Below are 21,653 nucleotides of genomic sequence, written 5' to 3'. Positions count from 1 at the left end.
TAGGTTACACAGGTGTATAATTTAGTTCCTGGAAGGCTTCTTGTCAGTGAATTATCTGAACAATACCTTTTGTGATGTGAGACTCACTCCAAGAAAAGGTGCTAGTCATTCACTTTAAACATGAATGCCTTTTCGGTGTAATGAGAGCTATTTTTTTGTCTAATAGGTTGTCCTTTTTGTTTGTGCATACCATCTTGCAAATATGCATTAGGTAATAAATGTTCTATCAGGGAAATGACAGCTATACGACACAGAGGCTGATAGAGCCTCGGAGCATATTTGCCAAAAGTGATAATAAATTTCAAATATGTATTTTATGTCAAACCTTTCTCATTTAACATTGGCAAGGCTTCTTTCCCACAGGTAATGGGATTTGGATGCTTTGAACTGTCTTCTGAGAGCATTTGGGAAATAACGTTGAGATATTAAACTAGGGCATTGTTCTTAAATCTCACTCGAGACAGATTTATATTTTTAATTTTTTTTTTCCTTTATAGCAATGAAGGTTGGGACCAATTAACATAAACTTAAATGTATTAAAAGGCAGCTTAGAATCTAGCAATTCAGCTCAGATTTTGACTAAACTTTATGAATCATGTTGGGGGGACATTAGAGGGGCAACAATGCTATATGCTGGCATATGCTGGTTTATTTAGAGTTACTCTTGACCTATAAAAAACAATAGCAAAGCAGACCATTTTAATGGGACTGGGCAACACAGGGGGGACTGAACTGTCTGACTGTGGGCTCTCTCTCTATATATATATATATATATATATATATATATATACATATATATATATATATATATATATATATATATATATACGCAAAAGTCTTAGGCAGGTGTAAAAAAAAAGGACTCCTTTCTTTTACACTGCAGATAGTTGTTAATGACATTGGTTGCAGGTTTGGGGTCATTGTCCTGCTGCAGAATAAATGTGGGGCCAATTGCACACCTCCCTCATGGTATGGCATGATGGATACATTTCTGTATGTATTTGTCAGCATCAAGGACACCATTGATCCTGACCAAATCTCCAACTCCATTTGCAGAAATGCAGCCCCAAACATGCAACGAACCTCCACCATGCCTCATTGTTGTCTGCAGACTTTTATTATTGTACCGCTCTTCAGCCCTTCCAAATATTTCACATTTTAACTCATCAGTCCAGAGTACCTGCTACATCCCAGTTCCTGTATTTTCATGCATAGTTGAGTCATTTAGCCCTGTTCCCATGTCCTATGCACAAAAACATAGGAACTGGGGTGAGTATGAGAAATGTCTCACCACTAGTGATGGGCTTGGCTTTATCTCAAGCTCATAGCTGATGTACACAAAGGGACACGAATGCTTGTGACATATTTAACCAAATATAGGCACATGGTTCCTATGGTTCAATGCACCAATGGAAGTAGTGTCAGACCAAATGATAAAAGTCCAAATTAATCAGGGCCTCTGTAAGAAGATCCTTTAATAGATTTAAAACAGGCCTTTCCTGTGTGAATCTACAGTACGTAGGGAAGCTGGTCCAGGAAAGTCAGTAGCCAGCAGCATTTGTGTGAGCAGTCAAGATAAGCTGTATTTTTCTAAATGAATGTTAGACTTAATGCAATTGACCTAATATAGCCATATTAGGTCATTGATAGCATGAGCATCCAACCCCCCCCCACCCCCCCGCTTTTCCCACTAAAAGCTCATTGGCCCAGCAATGCCAGCTAATTTCTGGGTTTGAATTGAACCTAAACAAATTCCTACTCACCACACAGGATGCAAACTGATTGTACAATTTACCAACAACTATGTAAAGCAAGGTCCTATCTGACCAAATAAAATTGATTGTCGATTAGATAGGTCCCAATATTACACAGTTTTGGTAAATCGAATGGAATGTAATGTGTATTAGTGTTGACCTTTTTGCCGGCTTTTTAGGCCAGCCATACACGGTTCGAATCTCGGCCGGCTCAGCAGGAACTGGCCATGATTTGAACTGTTGATGGGCAGGCTGAATGTAACAAGTTGATAGATTGATCAACTTGGGTACAACCAGCCTGCTGAATTCTCTTTTGCGATTATCTTGCGATTATAAAAAAATTGTAGGTGTGAGCCCCCCAAGGGGTAGCTGAATCCTACCCTACACCTAAGCGTGTTTAACTATTAAAATATATACATATATATGCGATTATAATCACTGTCTTCTCCCAGCAGGAATTAATTCCCCCGCCTGCCCCCACCCCTTACCGGTTGAAGACAATGGCACTGCAGGAGAGATTCCCGCATCAACACTGTCTGTGTTGATGGAGGATCAAGAAAATTTCTTTCCTGCAACCACTCTGTGCGTGAGCAGTCTTATATTAGAATAAAATAAATGAGTTTGACTGGGAATAGAGGTCCTGCATGGGTTGTCTATCACCAGAATACTAACAAAATAGAAAAGGGTGGACTGGTGCACTGCTAGATTTCCTGAATGAAATACCAAAGTACTGAGCAGGTATGTCCCAGTATGTACAGTATCTCAAAGGTAAATAGTCAAGTTGACTAAGGCATACATTTCAAGTCTGTTTAAAAAAAACACACCTGCACCATGACTGTTTTCGTTCACCTGCATTAAAATTCAAGATCGAGCATGTCTAAATTGAATATGCTTGAGTTTACAGATATTTAAATCTCCATGTATCTGTCTTACAAGTGCCATGCTGTTATTGTTGACATTTTAGAGCTCTAAATGGTTGAATGTTGTTTTAACCTCACCCACTTCAAAACAGCTTACCTGTGTAAATTTGACAGTTGAAGGATGAATGTATTAGGTGCATTTATTTTGTCAAATTAAAGTTAATGATAAAAGGCTAAAGACAAGCAGGAGAAGCAAAATCTAAGGATGCATAGAAACTCCAATTATTTTTGCTTTTGTCTCTTTTCGCCATTCACTTTCATGACGAATCTTAGCAAACTCTGATCCTACTTAATGTTTTTCAAAGTAACCTTCCTGATCTTCTTTCTTTCCTGCCTGATAGTTTGGTGTGTCCTTTGCAGATCTTTAGAAGCCATATTACTCAGTTAAAAGGGAGCATGGAAAAAACTTTATAATATTCATGAGCCCCGTGGCTCTAAAAATCTACAAGCTTGTACTTGCTGAATGATGATTTTTTAGACTTGGAAAAGCACCAGTGCATTAAAATGATCTCTAAATAAATATATTGAAGGTTGTATGATAACATTGATTACATGTTCAGTATCCAATATTGCTTTGTGTTCATTGTATACATCATTTTATCTGGTGGTTAGGTGAGCATCCTGGAAGTGCGCAATCTTTTTCATACTAATATCAAAGGTATTTGTCAAAGTTTTCAAGACATGTAGCTTCTAGTATAGCTGTGATTATTAGTTGTATCTATTATCTCCATGTAGGTGTGGATTGTTTTACAATGGCTTTATACAAACTCATAGACATTTCAAAGTTAATATGATTAATTAACAAATAGCTTGAACTGATACAGAAGAATGCATTACAGCAAAGCTATGATGGGAAAACTATCATTTTAAACAAAATGTACTTCCCTAAATAAACCTGTCAAGTAAAATAACGTTCATAACTCTATGCTGCACTCTTAAAACGTAGATGTGAAGCCTAAAGTTTAGTACACACTGCTAGGTTTTTTTTCGTTCAACCCAGTGGGCTGAAGGGAAAAAAAAACTGACAGCTCAGGTCGGAGCATTGTACTAACAATTATGTGTTAGTACAGTGATCGCCCCTGCTGTTCTCTTGCGTTCTGACAGGGGGATGCCCCCAACTGGAACACTCTGATCGGGAGCTGGTTGGCAGACCTTTTTTGGTCATGCCCCTTCGACAGAAGCCAGTCAATTGCCCAGCTTCTATCAGACTGGCTGCAGTACACACGGGCCAAATCTCAGCTGGTTCAAAAGGAAATTCCACCGACATTCCACCTGTGTGTACGGGGCTTAACTGTATGACATTTAGTTTGTTTAAGTACAGGGTGGAGATGCTTAGGAAGTCCTCACAGAACCTTATTTAAAACTAATGTGCAGACATGGCCAATGCTCAAAGGATCAGAGCTGGGATATAAGAAAGAATAAGTGCCCTTTATTCAAAATGCATATGTAAAGAATATATATACCACAGCTCTTACTGGTTCTTCAATATGGTGGCTGCATTCATTTTCTGTACTAAAGCTTTTTTCCCTTATTTTCACTTGGTGGTCCTCCAGGAAACACACTTCCTGTCCCTTTGTGGCTACACTCATTTTTCTACTGTGCCTATGGAAGAGGTTGTCACATAGGCTGGACTTAAACGTGTCTACCATTGTTCATCTCCATTACATCGTGGATTGATGGGACTAGTAATTGAAAAAATAAAGTTAGGGATGTTTGTGCGTTCTTTTCAGAAAGTGAAAAGGGAACTTCATTTCTAGCAAGATCAACAGGTATTTTCTGTCGTTGCTGGCAATGTTCTTAGCCTGATTGTTGGTTAGATATGCATTATATCTAACACAAAATACAAATACAAGCAATGCAACCAAACTGACATCTCATTCAGGGACTGGGCAGTTTAAAGCCATGGATAAATTAACTAGACCACAGTACTTATGATCTACGCATTGTCTTATTGCTTTTATACGTTGCACTGTCCTTGCCTTTTGGCCAAATATGAGAGTGAAGTGGTGGTCAAGCATCAGGAGATCGCTTTTCAAAATTCAACTCAGACTGGCCATACATGGCTAGATGTCTCACAGACAGTAATGGATGGGTAGAGAAATATATAGATGTGCTTCAATAGCTTAGACCCTTCCCCCACACGTGCAGTGAGAGCTCCCATAATACTTCCATATGGAGTGGAATCGGCATTAAGAAATTTGTTAACATTTTGGGAAAATTCTGTGGTCAATGACAAACGCTATTAGGGTGTCCATCATTGGCCAATGATCTTTGCATTTTCAGACAGTTTACTACTTGCTCAGATCTGTGAAACAGCTTAAAATCAGGGTATTGTTGTGTGTCCTTTGGTGTGTATGTTCGTGCACATATGTGTGTATTTATTATGGCACAAACACTCGCTAGTGTTTAGTATCTGAGTCATTTCCATAGAGCTTTTGACAACTCAGCGGGGCTCCCGGTGACAGATATTAGGCGACACGCAGAGCGTATGGTGGCCAATAATTATTCCTGCTGAGAGATGCCTTAATTGGAAGTATCTTATCTTTTATGTGTTATTCACATAGCTACGTTTTCTGGAAGTGAAAAAAAAAAACCTGCATAAAACTAAAGCCGGATAAGTAACCGCAGCTTATGCCGTATGGCAATGAGAACACTGGTTCTTATTATGTGCTACATGAAGTGCTTACAAAATATAATGCTGCTGATCAAACAATAATCAGAATCAAGTGAGTCACTGTTTCCTTTGGCACACCGCCGACAGACAGTCAGTCTTGACGACGACCTGTCAATGCTGAGCATTACGCCAGATGTTGACAAAGCTTGCGTTATGCAGATACTCAGTCATTAGAGATTTTCAGTTCCTGTATAAAGAAGCCAAGTTATATTGTTCTAACCAACTTACAAAGAAAACACATTCTTTTTTTTATATGTTCCTCTCTGATTAGCCTTGTTTTACTCATTTGCATTCTCATTTGTAGTTTATGTAGAGTTGTTAACAGTCATATCCAAGGTCAGCCGTAAACATGCAATATAGAATTTCCATGCCTCAACAAACTACACCTGCAAAATAGAATCCTGCAGAATTGGCATTTAAAGTTATAAAACTTGTACTTTTAGCATACCAGAGAATTGGTAAACTATTTAAGCCCCCATTCATACTGGAACAACTTTTCATGTGATTTGACAGGTCAAAATTGCATGAAAAGTCGCACCCTATTGCCGGCAATGAAACAGTTCAAATCGAAGCAACGCCAACTTTGGGGTGCCGCACCGATTTGAAAAAGAAGTTCCTGCACCATTTTTGGCAATTTCTGGTGCAACTTGCATAGACATCTGTGCATGCATTTGAACAGATGTCAGCTAAGTCGCACCTGAAGTTGCATTGACATGCAACTTTGAAATCCTACAGTTTCAAGTGAAGTTGTGCAATTTCAAAGTTGGATTCTGTGTAAATGGGGGCTTAAAGGTGATTTTGGAGATGTCCTTAAAAGCTTCTCAGCACTCCTAAAAATTTACATCTGGATTTGTTTAAAGAAGAGGTTTCCACAGAAAGCAGATACATGAAGTATTTTTGGCTTAAAGGAAAAATGGTGATTTGAAGGAATTTGGAGCTATTGATATTTTTTTCTCTGCAATTAATAGTCATAGCAACAAGAGCTATAGAGCACAGAATGAAATTCAGTCCCAACACTGTCCCCTGGAGCCATCATTAGCAATACAGCCTGTTTTTTTTTTCATTGTTACTGAATGGCTTAAAGTGGATGTAAATCCTTATATATACTTGGTGAAGTGACTGGCCTCAGGTGATACACAGAGATGAAACAAATCAACCTACATGCATTGTACCTGCTTATCTGAAGCCCTCTGTTCTCTACAGCCATCTAAGACACACACATCAAAAGCTATTTCCAGCTCCATCAGGCAGGGGGTAGGGGTCTGCACAACATAGATTAACGAGTGTAATCTGAGACCCGAGTGGAGGCTGTCAATCACCTTCTGCATGATGGGGGGAAGGGACGGCTGTCAGCATATCCTATTAGCAATGACTCCTGCATATACCAGAGGGAAGATTGAGAAGACAGAAATAACACTTAATGCATTGGATTGAGACCAGTACACACTATAAAGGGATATGCTCTCTTCATTTTTCATTTTGGAGGTTTACAACCACTTTAAAGAGACACTGTCACATTGAACTTCAAAGAAAAGTTACAGTACCTGTGTAACAGAAACCTGAATACACAACTAGTCACTGATACTTATCAGCTCTCCCTGGTTGCTTCTTTTCTTTGTTGAAGCTGGTAACTTACCTGATGCTTTTGGATATGGAGGAGCATGTGAAGGCCTCCTATATGACAGTACTGGATGCTAAAGCCAATCACTAATGTCATCACTCCCCTTAGTTCCTTGACATTTGTACATGTTGTTTTTCTTAATTTCAATACTAAAAATATTTTTATTTTATTTATTTCAGCCAGGCAAATAGCACTTTTAAAACAAGTTAACCACTTAAGGACCACCCCACGCATATATACTGCAACAGGGCAGCCCTCCTGTGTAAAATCACGTACAGGTATGTGATTTTGTGCAGTGGGTCTGGGGCACTCTGGACACAGCGGGAGCCAATCAGTGGGTACAGAGGCCACAATGGCTGCTGAGACTGACCGATCATTCACAGGAGAGGAAGAACCGCGGTGTGCATATGTAAACAACATGTACTGTGTGGGAAGGAAGATGGAGATCTTGTGTTTGTGCTAAGCAGAATCACGGACCTTTGTCTTCCTCCAGTCACAGCATTCCCACCACAGTTAGAAAGCGCTCCCTAGGAGCACACTTAACCCTTTGATCGCCCCTGATGTAAACCCATTCCCCATCAGTGTCATTAGTACAGTTACTGTGCTTATTATTTAGCACTGATCACTGTATTAGTGTATCTGGTCCCCAAAAAGTGTCAAAAGTGTCAGTTAGGTGTCCGATTTGTCCACCGCAATGTTGAAGTCCTGCTAAAAATTGTTGATCACTGCCATTGCTAGTAAAAAAAAAAAAAAATCCATAAAAATATCCCCTAGTTTGTAGATGCGATAACTTTTTTCACAAACCAATCAATATACGCTTATTGGTATTTTTTTTAACAAAAATATGTAGTCGAATACATATTGCCCTGAACTGATGAAGAAATTCGATTTTTTGGATTTTTTTATGTGTTTTATAGCATAAAGTAAAAAATATTGTTTTTTTTTTCAAAATTATTGGTCTTTTTTGGTTTAAAGAACAAAAAATAAAAAATGCAGAGGTGATCAAATACCACCAAAAAAAACCCCAAAAAAACAAACATTTTTTGTGAGGAAAAAAAGGTCATTAATTGTATTTGTGTACAACGTTGCACGACCGTGCAATCGTCAGTTAAAGTAATAGTGCCATATCGCAAAAAATGGCTTGGTCATGAAGGGGTGGTAAAACTTCTGGGGCTAAAGTGGTTTAACAATAACACAATAGGTTTTCTCAAGACAGGTTAATTTTAAAGAAATCCTGCCAGCATTTTGAAAAAAAAAACCTTCAAGATAAGTCAGTTACTCTAATACTTACCTGTCCCACTGCCCATTCTTTGCTCAAGAGCTACTACGACAGTGGAATCTTTTCTCATCCAACACTATTGGGAGTGTTGGATATCTGTACTATAGTTCTTTGTATTAGCTCCTACATCACTACAGAATACATTTGGCAGATTGATCTACAGCTGTGCAAGGGGTGGGACAAGTGAGTGCCGAGGATCTTCCTTTGCAGGGTGTTTTTTTTAAGATGAAAGAGTTGCTTGAAAAATTCGAATGCCCTTCCAATTCTAGAAGCGATGGGAGGCATGCAAGTGAGGAATTATAATTGCTCAGATTCCCCCCGTCCCAAGAAAAAGAAATAATAACTACTCTTTATGTGGTTGCTTATTTTAAATAGCTACGTAGCTGATATGTGATTTCTAAAAACATCTTACATATCTGCATTATTATTTTATAGAGACGGGTCTTATAGGAAGAGTATAACCCATAGATTATTGCATAAAATGAATGGTAATCTGTATAAATGTCATAGCAGTGCAGAAGCATTATAGATGGCTGTGCACTCTGCAGTATTTTCTCATGAAGTTTCATTAATCACTTCATTAACCTTTTGGCCCTGGGTAACCTGTTAAAGTGAATGACTGTCACATGAGCCAGAATCCACATAGCTTTTGCAGTGATCAGCAAAGTGATATAAAACAGACAGTTATCAATGCCTTCTAATTTATTTTGTATGGTGTGTATGTATATAAATATACTGTATGTACTGTGTATATATATATATATATATATATATATATATATATATATATATATATATATTGCCGCAAAAAAAGTATTCGTTCCCCTTGTAACTTTCCACATTTTGTCATTTTACAAACAAAAACATAAATGTATTTTATTGGGATTTTATGTGATAGACCACCACAAAGTGGCACATAATTGTGAAGTGGAAGGAAAATGATAAATGGTTTTCACATTTTTTTACAAGCAAATATCTGAAAAATGTGGCGTGCATTTGTATTCAGCCCCATTTATTCCCATACCCCTAACTAAAATCTAGTGCAGCTGTTTTGGATCCGAACTAGAACAGCTCGGTACCTTTGTTTCTGTCCCCCTGGCCAAACTAATCCTCAATATAAAAGTGTGCACACTTGAAGTCAAACACTGACACACACGTAGTTCAGTATTCAGATACTTCTCTTTTTTATTTCCTGAACTCCGGCTGATATACATTGATATCTTACTATCAAATCAAAAATTAGATAAAAGACAGCGTGTACAAACCACAAATTATACATATTCATTATTGTGACGGAGTATAAGCTTTTTAGCTGGGTTATGTCTAAAAAGCTACTATCGTAGCTAAAATAGGATCTTGTTTTCAGCCCCTTCTTCCTCTTGGGTGTAGTCTCATGGTTCCAAAAACAGGCGCAATCTTCTTTTTGACTTTGCTCTTTTTAACCCTTGCAGTTTCGTCCCACATGAAGGGAGAAGCTGGCAGACATCTTAATTATGATTAAATGAGTATGATTAAGGTTGATAGCTGATAGTGAAAGATAAGCACTTATATCTATAAGAGTACCAGAAATAGGCATTTCACTTATAACACTCATGATCACATCCATTACACAACCAGAAGTCATCTAATTAGTAAATAGAGTCCGCCTGTGTGTAATTTAATTCCAGTATAAATACAGCTGCTCTGTGAAGCCATCAGATGTTTGTTAGACCCCTTTCACACTGGGGCATTTTTCAGGCGCTTTATGTCGGGCGCTGACATTGTGAAATGGCTCTTAAAGCACTTGGGCTTTCACATTGGGATTGCAGGTGAGGCTTCTTTACAGGTGCTTTTTTTAACGCTAAAGCGCCTGAAAAATACCTGAAAAACGCCCCAGTGTGAAAGGGGTCATAGAGAACCTTAGTGAACAAACAGCATAATTTTATTTCCCATTTTATACCCTTATTTTACTCTTTGAGTTAATATTTTTATTGGTTTTAGCAGTTTCTTATTGCACGAACTGAAGTGTAGGAAACATACATTTAGTTTCAGTTACACAGTTTGTTATTTTAGCTAAAAACATAGTATTGCACATAATAACATTGAAAACACAAAAATAATGGGTGTATGGGTTTGTAAACAAAGTTTTAATTACCAAAACTAGTGAATACAAGAAAATGATGGTGGGGTGAACACTAGGGGGGGGGGGGGGTGGACTAATGAGGACAATGCAGTCATAGTAGTAACTGGGGATGGGGAATTGCTGGTTAGAGTGAGATAATGTAGCAATATGAAAGGGGAGTTGAGACTGGGGATGGGGGAGTTGGCTAGAGGGAGACAGCTTAGCAATATGCCGTTAAAGTTGGGGCTAGAGGGAAGGAGGGAAGGAAGGAAAGGCATGAAGGATTAGATATAGCCTGATCAAAATTCACTGACCACATTACATGCTTAGGAAGGGTTAGACATAGATCCCAGGCAAATAGTGTGCAATCCAAGGAGCCCACATTTTATTGAACTTGGGGAGTTGGTCAGAGATAGTTTTTATTTTCTCCAAAGCCATGCAATATTTAATGCAAGGCTTCAGTTCTTTGAAAGGGGTAGTCTACTTTTCTTAGGACTTTGCTATCATTTGCTTTGCTGCTGTAAAAACTTAAGCCGCGTACACACGGGTGGACTGTCTGGCCAACTTAGTCCGTCGAAACACATTTCAGCGGACAGTCCGCTCGTGTGTGGGCTTCAGCGGACTTTTTCAGCATGCAGTCTGGGGGACTAAGTATTTCGGAATTTCCGTAATATTGTCCGTCAGACTTTGGTTTCAGCGGACAATCCGCTCGTGAGTAGGCTAGTTGGACGGACTAAGTATGGCGCATGCTCAGAAAGGATTTACACGGTGGTAGGTTGCATTGCTGTGTATTGGACGTCCTATTTCTAGTCCCGTCGTACGTGCTGTACACGTCATCGCGCAAGCTTTCAACGGACTGTTTGTTCATCGTGTGTGGTCAAGTCCGTTCATTCGAAAGTAGGACGGACTGTCCGTCGGATTGTCTGACGGACTAAGTTGGCCATACAGTCCGCCCGTGTGTACGCGGCCTTAGGTGAAAAGATAGGACTCTATTTTAGTTCAGCCTATAGGTTTTTATGGAAATGTGATTCCATGGTTTCTTTGCAAATAGCGATGCCAGACATTGTGTAGACTAGAAGCACCTGCTCTTGGGACAATCCCACCAGATATTTGTAACAGTTCACCCTATATATAGCAATGCCTGCAACAAATGAAGGAATAGCTTTATTATTTATTTTGTGATAGGTTTTGGGGATACCTTGGGGATACTTGATTGCTTCTAAGTTGCCACATCACCCACTACTGCCTTTTTTCATTTTACTTTATCTTTCAGATTCTGCTCTCCTATTATTACTATGTTCTTCTTACTTTTGATAAAGATTTTTTTTTCAGACTTCTTTGAAATAATACACAGACTAGTTGTGCCATATGTAAAACCTTATGTATATAAAAGCAAGATGCTTTTTTGTTCCAAGAGTGTTGTTTATTTCAAGGCACATTCAAATGTGTGATTGTGTTATTCATCTGGTAGATCCTATAAACGTATGCCTTGGTTAGCTGTTCTTATGGAACCAATTGACTTCAGTTGTGCTGTATTTAAATTCAGTGTTTTGCTAATATAGATACATAATGGCACATTTATGCCATATTCTGGAGGCCTGCTGTGCTACAGTTCACTTTTTGCCGATGTTGGGTCTATTTCTGGTGGGCATATATCAGCAGGAACTAATTGCATTTGTTTATTATGTGTTATTTCCAAACTGTAATAAACAGTTCATTAATGAAATTAAATTTCAATAGAATTCAATTCAATTTAATTTTTAAATAGAGTTGTTGAAACCTGTCAGGGTCCTTATTCTCAGTGGGGTATCTCAGTTAGGAGCACAAATATCTTTCTGTTCACTTCATAGTTTCTGGATTCATAATTAGAGGGGATCTTCCCAGAAAATGGATTTGAAGTTACCCATGACATTTCTCATGCTCTCTTATCCAATTTTAGTTGTGTATATAGAGGCTGTTGTGAGCTATTTATTGCTCTATCTATCATGTTACAACTCTCTAGTAATCCCTAGATATCAGCTGTGAAAATTCTGTGCAAAAACTCACTTTATCTTTTTAATAGGGATTGCTAGATAACTGTGGCAGTTGAGGGAGCAGTAAAAAGCTTACCAAAGCTTTTAGGCAGATGTATTGTAATGGCCCGTACATACGAGCCAAAAATCGTATGACAGATCATCTGTTTTTTTTAGGTTTCTAGTCTTGTATCGAAAATGAAGAGGTCACTTAAGTTCTGAAAATGTTAGTATGACAGAATAAAAATTCATAAGTGATGTAATGTGTTGTATTGTATTTGTATTGTATTTTCGAAGGACAACTGTACTGATTAAAAAAAAATTGCATGATCTGGTATCATACAAGTAACATTTTCGTGCTTCTCTCATTGGATAATATGAGATGAACTGCCGTGATCGGCTCTCGGAAGCTGTTAACTAACGATCAGATTATCATACAATCGCTTCGAAAAGTGGTATTTTCCATACGATTTTCAGATAGCGTGTATGGACCATTATGTGGCATAACAGGAGGAATGGAAAAAGTACTTTAAAAGGTGTAAGGGAGTCTAAGGAGGGGACCTCGGGTTCTATGACTGCCTCACTGTGTGCAATACTACACTTCATATAATAGCTAATATCATCACCAATGTAACAAAGAAAAAATTGTTATTCCCGACACACATGAGCAGCATTAGATGTTGTAAAGTTTTAGGACATAGAAACAGCAAACAGGACACAGAAATATTATTGAGGAATAGAGGGAAAACCTTATATTTCTGCTTTTGTGGAAGGATGTGAGTTGATCCGGATTTCATGTTCCGTTCTATATTGTCTCTCTGAGTAACACACATCTTGGCGAGACCAATTTAGAACAACAAAAGTGGCAAGACAACACATTGTGTATTTTATTGTGCTATAAAACATCCCAGTTAAACCAATTTCGGCTCCGGCGACCAGGAAGATATCTGTGCACAGATCAGGTACTCCAGCAGTTAAAGGTTTAGAATAACCATGAAAACACTGCATCAATTTGATTTACAAGTCTAAACACAAGTTGTGCCATCAGACTATCCACCAGAGGATTGAAACTTCCAGAAAGCTGCCGGTAAGATCATGTAAAATCAGGTCTCTGCGGTACGGCAATAATAATGAGGGCATCTGGTGAATGCACATTCTAGCAATCACAAATTGTTTGCTGTTTGGATTAGATAAGCTTTTGTAATTTTCCTGTCAATATTAGTCATTTTTCAATGTTTAGACAGAGTTTTAACACTATATAAATGTACCGTATTTGCCTAACGCTACACAGAGAGTTTTTAAAATTAGACAGAGTAACCAGCAATTATCAAGACAATTTACTGTACGCAGTCTTCTACATGTTCTAGTCTTGGTTCTACATAAAATTTGAGTTGCGTTTATTAATTAAAACAACTACAGACAAAGACTGGTCACTGATGCAGCAATAAATGACAATGGTATTTTTAATTTAATGTCATCCAGTTACTGTTAATTGGGCTGATGAGTTTCCATATAAAAATGTATTTGTATGATCAGTAAGATTAGATTGAATGTGGTTTGACTATTGAACCTTAAATTTAAATAGCAGTCTTTTAAAGATGTTTTTCTTATAAGACCAATGTGCTATCTAATAAAATGTTATTAATTAATGAATGAATGAATATATATATATATATATATATATATATATATATACACACCTACCTATCTATCTATATATATATCTGTATATAGAGCTTTTTGTGACGAACGCTGGTGTCAGATCCCTGCCCTCCTCGCTAACTGGCGACAAAGGACCGGCCAACCTCACACCACGCTGTCACTTACGTAACAATGCCACACTCAGCTGCACCCAGCACAAAGATTTTCCAGCTTGCGGGACCACCATCTAGGTGCAGGCAGCCTGAGAGCGATTGTCACTGGGCTAATTACACAATTAACCCTTTAACTGCCACCACCCCCGTTTAAAGACAGAGCCGGGGGGACTCGTAATTTAAGCAACACCAATTAGAATAAGCGCCTGCAACACACACTGCCACCACAGACAGGTCTGCTCAGCGCCTTACTCTATCACAGTAGCGCCCTTTTAAGAGACAGGTTTGTTTATAGTTTGCATCAAGAGCTTTAAAGACAAGGTTAACACTTTTCAACATAAGGATTTATTATGAAAAGGTCAAGGTTGGTGCGAATAAAACATTTACAGAAAAAGGATGTTTCAAAAAATAAAGACAATATACAGCCACAAAGAAATAAGGTAGAATTGGGAAGGAAGCATACTTGCAGTTAATGTCCAAGGGTTGATCAGAGTTCAATCGATAAGCAAAGGTAATCGGTTCTCAACTTGGCAGATGTTCTTTCTTGGATGGTAAAAAGGAGAACTGCCTATTGCCTTGGCCTCTCCTCTTTTCTGTCAAATCAAAGGGGGTGTTGACAGCGACCAGTGACCAATCGTCTGGTCATCTTGTTTAGGGGTTGGTTGCTGGGAGGTGTCTACACTCATGACCCTGTCCCAGGTACACTTTGTTATACATATTCATATCTCTGCCTCTCTATGGTTTATAGACTGCAGATATCCATTTTAGTGATCAGCATGATATTTGCTTCAAAACGAGTCCACACATGACAGGTTTCCCATTTCAGGGTTACCTTGGAGGAGTAAGGGGTCCCAGTGGCTTCCCATATGACCTGGCATAGGGGTGTTTGGACTTGAAATGTTAGAAATTATCCAAGGAAACTAAATATATCCATATTATGGCTGTGCTATGATGGCTTTGAAAGTTATAAAAAATGTTAACGTTTCAACACTTTACTAATCTGTTTGCACGCTATCTGGTTGGAAGTATTTACGACGGGTATCTGTTGGTTGTCTGCATGGAGAAAGTGACAGTTTTACGACAGGCCGGAATATCTGCCAGGCAACTTGAGCCTTGTTTTCTCTGCTAAGATAACCTTTCTTCCCTTTGAAGATTTTAAGAGCTTTTGGAATTCCTAAGACAAGGGAGGGGGGAGTTTAGATTATTCTGTAAGTTTATTCTAAGGTCAGCCAAACTGTCATGGCTGCTTTCCACACAAAATGGCAACTAGTTACAATATATCCTGGCTCAGACGTGATATCGTTACACCTCCCTCCTTAGGTGGTTGCATGGGAGGGAACTACAATTTCCCTCCTGACGCAACCAACTCTTGCAGGCTCGGCTTGTCGCGACAGCCCATCAGCATTGCCATGGGTGCTGCCTTTCTTATGCTGGATGGTGAAATCGTATTGCTGAAGAATTAAGCTCCACCGAAGTAGTTTGCCATTCTCCCCAGCCACACGATTTAGCCAGCTCAAGGGATTGTGATCTGTGATCACAGTGAAGTGCCGTCCATAAAGGTACGTTTGTAACTTCTGGAGAGCCCACACGATCGCAAGACACTCCTTTTCAATCGTGGCGTATGCTACTTCCCTGGGAAGCAGCTTTCGGCTCAGGTAGAGGATGGGATGCTCCTCTCCAGCATCATCCACCTGGCTCAGGACTGCACTCAATCCATAGGCAGAGGCATCAGTCTGCACTAGGAAACGGCGGGTGAAGTCTGGAGCCTGTAGCACAGGAGCGCGGGCCAGCGCCTCTTTCAAGGCCTGAAATGCCTGCTCACATTCTGGTGTCCAAGACACCACCTTGGGCAGTTTCTTTTTGGTTAGGTCAGTCAGAGGTTTAGCCAGGCTACTATAGTTACATACAAACTTCCTATAGTAGCCAGCGGTCCCCAAGAAAGACATAACCTGCTTTTTGGTTTGGGGGGTAGGCCATGCCAGGATGGCATCAACCTTCCCTGTCTCGGGTTTCAGGGTGCCTCCTCCCACCCGGTGTCCCAAGTACTGCACATCGGTCATGGCCATCTGACACTTACTGGGTTTGATGGTCAGATTGGCAGCTGTCAGTTGGTCCAGGACCTGTGACAGGTGCACCAGGTGTTCTTCCCGCACAATTTCCAGCAGCGTCTCCATTTTATCCCTGAACGTTAGGACGTAATCTACACCAGAGACCTCTGGGTCGGCAATCTTGCCCTCCCAGTTCTCACAGATTAGATTCAGGGGCCCTCTTACCCTCCGTCCGCACAGAAGTTCAAATGGCGAAAAGCCTGTGGACTCCGGAGGCACCTCTCTGTAAGCAAACAGCAGACGAGGCGGATATCGTTTCCAGTCCTTGCCCTGAGAGTGCACAAAGGTGCGCAACATTTGTTTTAAAGGGCCATTGAAGCTCTCGCACAAGCCGTTGGTTTGTGGGTGATAAGGACTGGCCCTGATATGCGTCATCTGTATTTTCTGACAGAGAGCTTGCATCAAGTCAGACACAAACTGAGGGCCTTGATCGCTAATGAGCTTGGCTGGGAATTCCACTCTTGTGAAGATTCCCAGCAGAGCATCAGCGACCTTGTCTGTCCGGAGGCAGGAGAGAACCACCGCCTCTGGATAACGCGTGGCATAGTTGACAACTGTAAGGATATAACGTTTGCCTGAACTGCTAGGGATGGCCAAAGGCCCAACGATATCCACTGCCACCCTCTTAAAAGGTTCGTCAACCACAGGCAAAGGTTTTAGTGGGGCCCTGTGGACATCCCCTACCTTGCCAACTCGCTGGCAGGTAACACAGGACCGACAGTAGTCAGCTATGTCAGCAAGCATCCTGGGCCAATAAAAGTTATGTACCAACCGCCCTCTGGTCTTAGTGATCCCCAAGTGCCCTGCGAGGGGAATCTCATGGGCCACTTTTAGCAGCGGTCCCCTATATTGACTGGGTACCACCAGCTGTCTGTCACCTATGTCAGCCTCATTCCCCTCTGCAAGCAAACTTTCTCTATACAGTTTCCCTTTGTCCCAGTAGACCTTTTGTTTGTCATTCTCTGCAGGGGGGCGATCAGCTAGACTTCTGAGCTGTGCTAGTGTTTGGTCTGTCTGCAGTGCTGTTTCAAAGGCGGGACCACAACTCTCAGCCAGCAGTCCTGTGGCAAACGAGGACGGCTGCTGAGGCTCAACAGAGGTGGAGTCCACTGGGTCAGAACAGGGAGAGGGCCCCGAGACCTCCTCCTGCTGTTCTGCGATCAGTGCCTGCACCTCGGCTGCCTTTGCAGCACTGCGAGTGACCACCAAGACTGGCAATACATCATCATCATCATCATCATCATCATCGTCATCATTGTCATCATCATCATCATCATTGTCATCATCATCATCACATTTAACCTTTATCAGTTCAGCAACATTGGAACATACATCAGGTGCCTTCACTAGCAAGGGGGTCTCCTCTCCTGTCTCTGAAGGAGGACCTTGCACTTCAACTCCACCCTCCCCCTCCCTCTGTCCATCCACAGGTTGCCCAGATATTACCCCAACATCTGTAAACAGTACCTTGGTAGGTCCAGAAGGTTCCGTGGGAGCATCCTGGGTGCTCTTAGCAGGGGCATAGTAAGAAACAAGGGTACCTAAATCAGAACCCAACAACACAGCAGTGGGGATCTCCTCAGAGACACCCACCTCTCTCATCCCACTTCCGGCACCCCAATCCAGGAAAACATAGGCACGAGGTACATGGGAACAGGTTCCCCCAACTCCAGTCAGGGAAAGGTACTTCTCTGGGATGATGTCTGTTTCTTCTATCACCTCTGGTCTGACCAAAGTGACTTCGGCTCCAGTGTCACGAAAGCCTGTTACAGTTCGTTGGCCTACAATGACTGGCTGCAAGTTGGCATTGGTTCCTGGAGGTTTTCCACCGACGAGCAGCACAGCAGAAGGGTTGCTGGCCGGATGGCCAGGGATTGTCGTCTTCTTCTGCTCAGGGCACTGTGTCCGGAGATGTCCGCCTTTCCCACAGTTATAGCATTTGCGGTTGTCAGTCACAAAGGCTTTGGCTCCAGGAGCTGCAGGTTCCGGCCGCTGAGGAACTTGGTTGGTAGGTAGAGGAGGGGTTGCCAGGTGTGATTTCCCTCCTTTCCAGCCATTTGGAGGAGCCTTGCGATGGTCAGATACCCGAGAGTGGATATAGGTATCTGCCAGTTCTGCTGCTGCTTTGGCAGAGGTTGGCTTTCGCTCCAGCACAAACTGTCTGACGTCTGTAGGACAGATATGCAAAAGTTGATCTTCAATCATAAGATCTTCCAAGGACTCAAAAGAATCGGCTTTCAAGCCTTTAGTCCACTGCCGGAATGTGGTGCGTAAGCGACTTACCACATCCAGGTATGAGTCCCCAGGCCCCTTTTGCAAGGACCTAAAACGCTTCCGGTACACTTCCGGGGTTAGCTGAAACTTTTGGATGATTGCAGCCTTTAGGGCCTCATAATCACCTCCTTGCTCTTCTGACAGTTCTACATAAGCATCCAGGGCCTTGCCTCGTAGCCCTGGCGTCAGGTACCGGGCCCATTGTGCTGGGGGCAGATGGTACTGACGGCAAGTTTTTTCAAACGACAGTAGATACACGTCAATGTCACTGTCCTTTTCCATAACTGGAAATTTGGCTGCCGGGGTCACTGGCAGAGAGTCATCCCTGTGCTCTAGGGATCCGAGGTTCTGAACCTGTCGCTGCTGCTGGAGCCTAGCCATCTCCAGTTCGTGCCGACGATCAGCCTCTCTCTCAGACCGGCGTTCTGCAGCCTCTCTCTCAGCCCTGCGTTCCTCTCTCTCAGCCTGGCGCTCGAGAAACTGCAGGTACGCCACAGGATCCGTCTCCCTGAGGTGTTGTAGTGTTTCCTGCATTTGAGGACAGTCTATTCTGGTTCCAGGCAATCTGATGCTGGCCTGCTCTGGCGATGACTTGGAGGTAACAATCCGTGGTAGTCCAGTGTCAGTCTCTGCATGCCCATCTGGTGAGGCCGCCTCTGAACCACTGGGCTCTGGAGTAGCGGAAACCCTTTCTGGTCCAGTTTCCCCCAGGTTCTGGTCTGCACGGATATCAAACTCATGTAGGGCATGTATCAAGCCATCACGGTTTTTGCCACCGACATCAATTCCTCTTTCTGTGCACTCAGCAGTCAGTTCATTTTTGCTCATCTTTTTATATGCTGTTACCCCAGACATGTTGCAAGCAGAAAAGATAGAACAGAAAGCAGAGATAGGAAGAAGGTGTAGAAAGGAGCTGTTGCTGTATATCTCTTTTTAAAAAAAAAGTAAACAAAAAAAATAATGTGCACCAGCTTGTCTCTAAGGACTGTTTCCACAAAGGTTACACTCCTTCAGTGCAGAGCTAATTCCTAACAATGCACTGAATGCTCTTAATGCGAAACTATCCCGCTACGCTGCCAGCCAATATGTGACGAACGCTGGTGTCAGATCCCTGCCCTCCTCGCTAACTGGCGACAAAGGACCGGCCAACCTCACACCACGCTGTCACTTACGTAACAATGCCACACTCAGCTGCACCCAGCACAAAGATTTTCCAGCTTGCGGGACCACCATCTAGGTGCAGGCAGCCTGAGAGCGATTGTCACTGGGCTAATTACACAATTAACCCTTTAACTGCCACCACCCCCGTTTAAAGACAGAGCCGGGGGGACTCGTAATTTAAGCAACACCAATTAGAATAAGCGCCTGCAACACACACTGCCACCACAGACAGGTCTGCTCAGCGCCTTACTCTATCACAGTAGCGCCCTTTTAAGAGACAGGTTTGTTTATAGTTTGCATCAAGAGCTTTAAAGACAAGGTTAACACTTTTCAACATAAGGATTTATTATGAAAAGGTCAAGGTTGGTGCGAATAAAACATTTACAGAAAAAGGATGTTTCAAAAAATAAAGACAATATACAGCCACAAAGAAATAAGGTAGAATTGGGAAGGAAGCATACTTGCAGTTAATGTCCAAGGGTTGATCAGAGTTCAATCGATAAGCAAAGGTAATCGGTTCTCAACTTGGCAGATGTTCTTTCTTGGATGGTAAAAAGGAGAACTGCCTATTGCCTTGGCCTCTCCTCTTTTCTGTCAAATCAAAGGGGGTGTTGACAGCGACCAGTGACCAATCGTCTGGTCATCTTGTTTAGGGGTTGGTTGCTGGGAGGTGTCTACACTCATGACCCTGTCCCAGGTACACTTTGTTATACATATTCATATCTCTGCCTCTCTATGGTTTATAGACTGCAGATATCCATTTTAGTGATCAGCATGATATTTGCTTCAAAACGAGTCCACACATGACAGGTTTCCCATTTCAGGGTTACCTTGGAGGAGTAAGGGGTCCCAGTGGCTTCCCATATGACCTGGCATAGGGGTGTTTGGACTTGAAATGTTAGAAATTATCCAAGGAAACTAAATATATCCATATTATGGCTGTGCTATGATGGCTTTGAAAGTTATAAAAAATGTTAACGTTTCAACACTTTACTAATCTGTTTGCACGCTATCTGGTTGGAAGTATTTACGACGGGTATCTGTTGGTTGTCTGCATGGAGAAAGTGACAGTTTTACGACAGGCCGGAATATCTGCCAGGCAACTTGAGCCTTGTTTTCTCTGCTAAGATAACCTTTCTTCCCTTTGAAGATTTTAAGAGCTTTTGGAATTCCTAAGACAAGGGAGGGGGGAGTTTAGATTATTCTGTAAGTTTATTCTAAGGTCAGCCAAACTGTCATGGCTGCTTTCCACACAAAATGGCAACTAGTTACAATATATCCTGGCTCAGACGTGATATCGTTACACTTTTTACTTATCCCCTAAATTTATTTGAATACAGCTTTGCTTTATCTAGTAGTCATGTAAATATGAGTATGTGATTATAACAAGTTGCCTAATTATTATAGAATTGAGTTCAGTTATTCTCATACAAGATGTATGTTTTTAGACAAGGTACATCTAACTTACAGCCCTAAAGTGGATGTAAACCCTCAAATAAACCCAGTGAAGTGAACAAGCCTCAGATGATACACAGAGATGAAACAAATCCTCCTACATAAGTTGCACTTGTATATCTGCTGTCTTCAGCTTTCTACACTCTTTAGAAAGTGCACATCATGTTACAAATCTCCTCATTCAGCAGTGGGAGGGAAGTCTGGGCATACACTCTGTGAGATGATTGGAATAAAAGCACACACCTCCCCTCCACATAGGCAGGGGAACAAAGAAACGTGTAGAGCTGTATTATGAATAGACAAGCTCTCTGCTTATCTACAGTATCTCTAAGCACCCTCCCCAACATAAATTGCCAGCTGCTTTTATCTACTAAGTTAGAGAACTTGTCAGAGGTTATCGTGCTGATAGAAAAAAATGGAGCAGCAGAAAGACATGGGACTCAGAGCTTTGGAGAGAGATAAGTAAACACTACATATATG

At 41.3% G+C, this 21,653-nt stretch overlaps 2 protein-coding genes across 7 annotated transcripts in view; one reads left to right on the top strand and one right to left on the bottom strand.

The window, feature by feature from the left end:
- PCDH7 (protocadherin 7) overlaps positions 1-21,653 on the top strand; it is a 1,090,234-nt gene that overhangs the window by 630,243 nt on the left and 438,338 nt on the right. The window lies entirely within an intron of this gene.
- LOC143973991 (uncharacterized) lies at positions 12,032-19,775 on the bottom strand. Its single transcript, XM_077474944.1, has 2 exons — positions 15,867-19,775; positions 12,032-12,049 (listed from the first exon to the last, which is right to left on the bottom strand). Exons 1-2 carry the CDS (start codon positions 19,410-19,412, stop codon positions 12,032-12,034), a joined length of 3,564 nt encoding a protein of 1,187 aa, XP_077331070.1. The 5' UTR covers positions 19,413-19,775.

This window comes from Lithobates pipiens, unplaced genomic scaffold (assembly GCF_037356315.1).
Source record: "Lithobates pipiens isolate NorthernLeopardFrog02 unplaced genomic scaffold, aLitPip1_a1.2 Scaffold_13, whole genome shotgun sequence".
NCBI classification, from domain to species: Eukaryota; Metazoa; Chordata; class Amphibia; order Anura; family Ranidae; genus Lithobates; species Lithobates pipiens.
The sequence above is the reverse complement of the archived record's forward strand: the minus strand, read 5'-3'. Positions and strand labels throughout refer to the sequence as shown.

Coding starts and splice junctions, on each gene's coding strand:
- LOC143973991 (XM_077474944.1), bottom strand. CDS start 19,412: ATGTCTGGGGTAACAGCATATAAAAAGATGAGCAAAAATGAACTGACT.